Source organism: Branchiostoma floridae, chromosome 13, assembly GCF_000003815.2.
Source record: "Branchiostoma floridae strain S238N-H82 chromosome 13, Bfl_VNyyK, whole genome shotgun sequence".
Taxonomy (NCBI): Eukaryota; Metazoa; Chordata; class Leptocardii; order Amphioxiformes; family Branchiostomatidae; genus Branchiostoma; species Branchiostoma floridae.
Genome location: NC_049991.1, coordinates 21,514,421 through 21,519,245, shown reverse-complemented (window position 1 = coordinate 21,519,245; position 4,825 = coordinate 21,514,421). Strand labels below are relative to the sequence as shown.

The window sequence follows — 4,825 nt, the reverse complement described above, 5'->3', positions numbered from 1 at the left end:
ATATCCACATAACTACTCACCATGGAGAACACAGACGGGAAGGAGATATCCCCATAGTTACTCACCATGGAGAACACAGACAGGGAAGGAAGGACATATCCCCATAGTTACTCACCATGGAGAACACAGACAGGGAAGGACATATCCCCATAGTTACTTACCATGGACATAGACAGGGAAGGAAGGACATATCCCCATAGTTACTCACCATGGAGAACACAGACAGGGAAGGACATATCCCCATAGTTACTCACCATGGAGAACACAGACAGGGAAGGACATATCCCCATAGTTACTCACCATGGAGAACACAGACAGGGAAGGACATATTCCCATAGTTACTCACCATGGAGAACACAGACAGGGAAGGACATATCCCCATAGTTACTCACCATGGAGAACACAGACAGGGAAGGACATATCCCCATAGTTACTCACCATGGAGAACACAGACAGGGAAGGACATATCCCCATAGTTACTTACCATGGAGAACACAGACAGGGAAGGACATATCCCCATAGTTACTCACCATGGAGAACACAGACAGGGAAGGACATATCCCCATAATCAGGTACAGGGATGTCTCCAGTCTCTTACATCTGCAAGGGAAGGGAGAACAGGATATTACAGGGCAAACCACAGACATCTACATTGTCCTGACAACAGAGAGATTCGGTTAGGTAACGGTTACAGTTTCTCGATTTTCCTCACAGGTAACTAGAGTGACATGAAACTAGATAATTCATAAAACAATAGGCCGATCCTGAAGGCATATCACAATTAGCAGTTTAACCAATGCTAGCCTGGCATTTAGCAGTTTGACCAATGAGAGACTGGCTGCATGTCTGTTACATAATTGCATTATTATGTTTTTATTTTACGTTTTGACAGAAATGGCAGTGGAACTGCAGTGCCATTGTAACCTGCCAGGTGTCGCACATTCTACGTTTTGACAGAAATGGCAATGGGCCTGCAGTGCCACCATGACCTGCTAGGTGTCGCACAATTCTACGTTTTGACAGAAATGGCAATGGGCCTGCAGTGCCACTGAGACCTGCTAGGTGTTGCACATTTCTACATTTTGACAGAAATGGCAATGGGCCTGCAGTGCCACTGAGACCTGCTAGTTGTCGCACATTTCTACATTTTGACAGAAATGGCAATGGGTCTGCAGTGCCACTGTAACCTGCCAGGTGTCGCACATTCTACATTTTGACAGAAATGGCAATGGGCCTGCAGTGCCACTGAGACCTGCCAGGTGTCGCACATTTCTACATTTTGACAGAAATGGCAATGGGCCTGCAGTGCCACCGTGACCTGCTAGGTGGCGCACCTGTCCAGGAACACGCAGGAGAAGACTGTCCCCAGCAGCGCCAGGACCCAGATGACGCCGTGCACCCATTGGCCGAGAGCGCCGCTGTCCCGCAGCGTGAGCCACGGCATGTAGGAGGCCGCGATGAAGAAATAGATCACCGCGCGGTCGCACACGTGGAAAAAATGGAGAAGAGACCTGGACAAATGGATGAATATAAAAATGATCACATGCCTATATAACAGTTTTGGCATATGTTACAAGGAAATGCTTAATGTTGCTTATTTTGGCCAGCAGGTGAGAAAAACTGGTTGTGCAAAAGACTCTTGTGCCCTCAGATAAAAAGTTTGTCTTACATGTGGAACAGGTGGAACGTACCTGAGTTTACCTGTCCAGCAGGTGGAACGTACCTGAGTTTACCTGTCCAGGCCAGCAGGTGGAACGTACCTGAGTTTACCTGTCCAGGCCAGCAGGTGGAACGTACCTGAGTTTACCTGTCCAGGCCAGCAGGTGGAACGTACCTGAGTTTACCTGTCCAGGCCAGCAGGTGGAACGTACCTGAGTTTACCTGTCCAGGCCAGCAGGTGGAACGTACCTGAGTTTACCTGTCCAGGCCAGCAGGTGGAACGTACCTGAGTTTACCTGTCCAGGCCAGCAGGTGGAACGTACCTGAGTTTACCTGTCCAGGCCAGCAGGTGGAACGTACCTGAGTTTACCTGTCCAGGTCAGCAGGTGGAACGTACCTGAGTTTACCTGTCCAGGTCAGCAGGTGGAACGTACCTGAGTTTACCTGTCCAGGCCAGCAGGTGGAACGTACCTGAGTTTACCTGTCCAGGCCAGCAGGTGGAAGGAGGTGGACAGGCTGAAGAGAGCGATCAGCGCCAGCCCGTACACGATGGCGTTGACGACCTGCAGGGTGTTGTCAGCCAATCGGAGCAGCTGGAGGATGGCGAAGAGGCTGGGCACGATCAGCAGCTGGGGAGGACGGAGCAGGGGGTCAGGTTACAGAACAGGGGGTCAGGTTACAGAACAGGGGGTCAGGTTACAGAGCAGGGGGTCAGGTTACAGAGCAGGGGGTCAGGTTACAGAGCAGGGGGTCAGGTTACAGAGCAGGGGGTCAGGTTACAGAGCAGGGGGTCAGGTTACAGAGCAGGGGGTCAGGTTACAGAGCAGGGGGTCAGGTTACAGAGCAGGGCATCAGATTACGGCAAGGTACAGGACAGTCATGCAGGAACCAACTAGATGTACGGGTTTCTCCCCAGGGGTATGTTGTTCCCCCAGGGGGTGGGGAAGTACATACCTGTGTCTAACAGAGCTATGTGTTTCAGGGGGTGTACAGGCTGCACCCCAGTGGGTGGGGATGCACATGTTGTTCTCCCTGGGAGGAGAGTTAAGCCTTTAAGCCAACTTAAGGGTTGTACCCCAGGGGGTGGGGACGTATGGAATGTTCCCCAGGGGGTGGGGATGTACTTACCCCTTGTGTGACAGAGGGTGGGGATGTACAGATTGTTCCCCAGGGGGTGGAGAAGTACGGGTTGTTCCCCAGGGGGTGGAGAAGTACAGGTTGTTCCCCAGGGGGTGGAGAAGTACGGGTTGTACCTCAGGGTGTGGGGAAGTACGGGTGGTTCCCCAGGGGGTGGGGAAGTACTTACCCCATGTGTGACACAGTTAGCGATGTGCTCCAGGGGGGTGGGGAAGTACTTACCCCATGTGTGACACAGTTAGCGATGTGCCCCAGGGGGTGGGGAAGTACTTACCCCATGTGTGACACAGTTAGCGATGTGCTCCAGGGGGGTGGGGATGTACGGGTTGTTCCCCACAGCAGGGCGGTTCATGAACCTGTGACAGAAAAAGTGATACGTTCCATGTGAGTTACCAACGTGCATGTGAAACATAAGTACACAGACGAGTACAATCGCAATTTGCTAGATATTAGCAGTAGCCGGATTGAATGAAGCTTTCAGCTTTGTCTGACGTAATACCTGTGCTATCTCGGGACAGGTGTGTGCAAGTGTTTACTTGTGTGTGCATGTGTTTACTTGTGCGTGCAGGTGTGAACACGTGTGTGCAGTTGTGTACAGGTGTGTACAGACGTGTAATACCTGTGCTAGCTTGGGACAGGTGTGTGCAAGTGTTTACTTGTGCGTGCAGGTGTGAACATGTGTGTGCAGTTGTGTACAGGTGTGTACAGACGTGTAATACCTGTGCTAGCTTGGGACAGGTGTGTGCAAGTGTTTACTTGTGTGTGCAGGTGTGGACATGTGTGTGCAGTTGTGTACAGACGTGTAATACCTGTGCTAGCTTGGGACAGGTGTGTGCAAGTGTTTACTTTTGCGTGCAGGTGTGAACAAGTGTGTGCAGTTGTGTACAGCTGTACACAGGTGTGTGTAGGTGTGTGCAGGTAGGAAAAATGTGACTGTATGGGTGTGTACAGGTGTGTACAGACATGTATAGTTGTGTGCAAGTTGGAAAATGTGTGTGCAGTTGTGTGAAGTGCAAGTGTGTAAAGGTATGTGCAGGTGTGTGCATGCGTGTACAGGTGTGTACAGATGAGTACCTGTGCATACAGGTGTGTTGGTGTGCTCAGGTGTTAACATGCATGTACAGGCGTGTACAGATGTGCGTGCAGGTATGTACTGGTTTGTGCAGGTGCGTACAGGAGAATAGCATTCAAGGTGTATCATAGTCATGACATGACTCATGAGCATGTCACATTACCAACAGGTTGCTCAAATTAACACCAAACTCGTGTGTCTCAAAAAACAAATGGAACAAACGAAACAACAACAACAACAGTCCCGGGGTGGCTCCTTCTTCTTTCTGCCTGAGGCCAGCGCAGCTTCCTTAATCTCCAAGCAGATCCTACGATGGCATAAGATAGTACTAAACTGGTCAAGGAGTGTAGTCAGTTTTAAAAAGGTGTCCATTGGTCCCGGTAGCGAAACACACTCCTAAGCCGGCTTCACTCCTCTGCCAGCTTTTGATACTATCTTATGCTATCGTAGGATCTGCTTGGAGATTACAGCTTCCTGACCTGGACTTGAGAGGGCCATGTTGCCCACCGGCGCAGCAGACCATGGTGTTGTCTCCCCCCTCCCTCCGCTGCACCCGGAAGTGCTCGCCTCGTCTCGCCTCGTCCCAAAATCTGCTATCTGTGCAACATTCTGCGGCGTCTAGTGGTCTGACACTCGCGCTGGGGTGGGGTTATGGGCAGGGTAGGGCAGGTGCGTGTCTCCCAACTTAGTCTCGTCGCTGGATATCGCGATTTTTGAGATGAAACCTTCCAAACATGACAAGACTTCTCTCGACCGGCGTTTTGATGGGTGGAGGGACGAACCATTGCGAGGGAGGGGGTGCGTGGACTCGTCAACTCGCGCGCGTTTCGGCCAAATATTGCAAAAAATTCTGAAAAAAATATACCAAAACAAATAACACATTCCCTTATGAAATGCAAGTAATTCATGTACAGCCATCAGTAAAAACAGGCTCCCAACACATTTTTCCCTTTCCTG

At 50.7% G+C, this 4,825-nt stretch overlaps 1 protein-coding gene across 1 annotated transcript; it reads right to left on the bottom strand.

Moving 5' to 3' along the window:
- Positions 1-188: 188 nt before the first annotated feature.
- Positions 189-4,650, bottom strand: LOC118429790 (monocyte to macrophage differentiation factor-like). Its single transcript, XM_035840425.1, has 5 exons — positions 4,348-4,650; positions 3,071-3,152; positions 2,131-2,288; positions 1,335-1,511; positions 189-600 (listed from the first exon to the last, which is right to left on the bottom strand). Exons 1-5 carry the CDS (start codon positions 4,389-4,391, stop codon positions 477-479), a joined length of 585 nt encoding a protein of 194 aa, XP_035696318.1. The 5' UTR covers positions 4,392-4,650; the 3' UTR covers positions 189-476.
- Between the last annotated feature and the right edge of the window lie 175 nt (positions 4,651-4,825).

Coding starts and splice junctions, on each gene's coding strand:
- LOC118429790 (XM_035840425.1), bottom strand. CDS start 4,391: ATGGTCTGCTGCGCCGGTGGGCAACATGGCCCTCTCAAGTCCAG. Junction 2,289..3,070: donor CTAACTGTGTCACACATGGG/GTAAGTACTTCC, acceptor CGTCCTCCCCAG/CTGCTGATCGTGCCCAGCCT. Junction 1,512..2,130: donor GCCTGGACAGGTAAACTCAG/GTACGTTCCACC, acceptor CCATTTGTCCAG/GTCTCTTCTCCATTTTTTCC.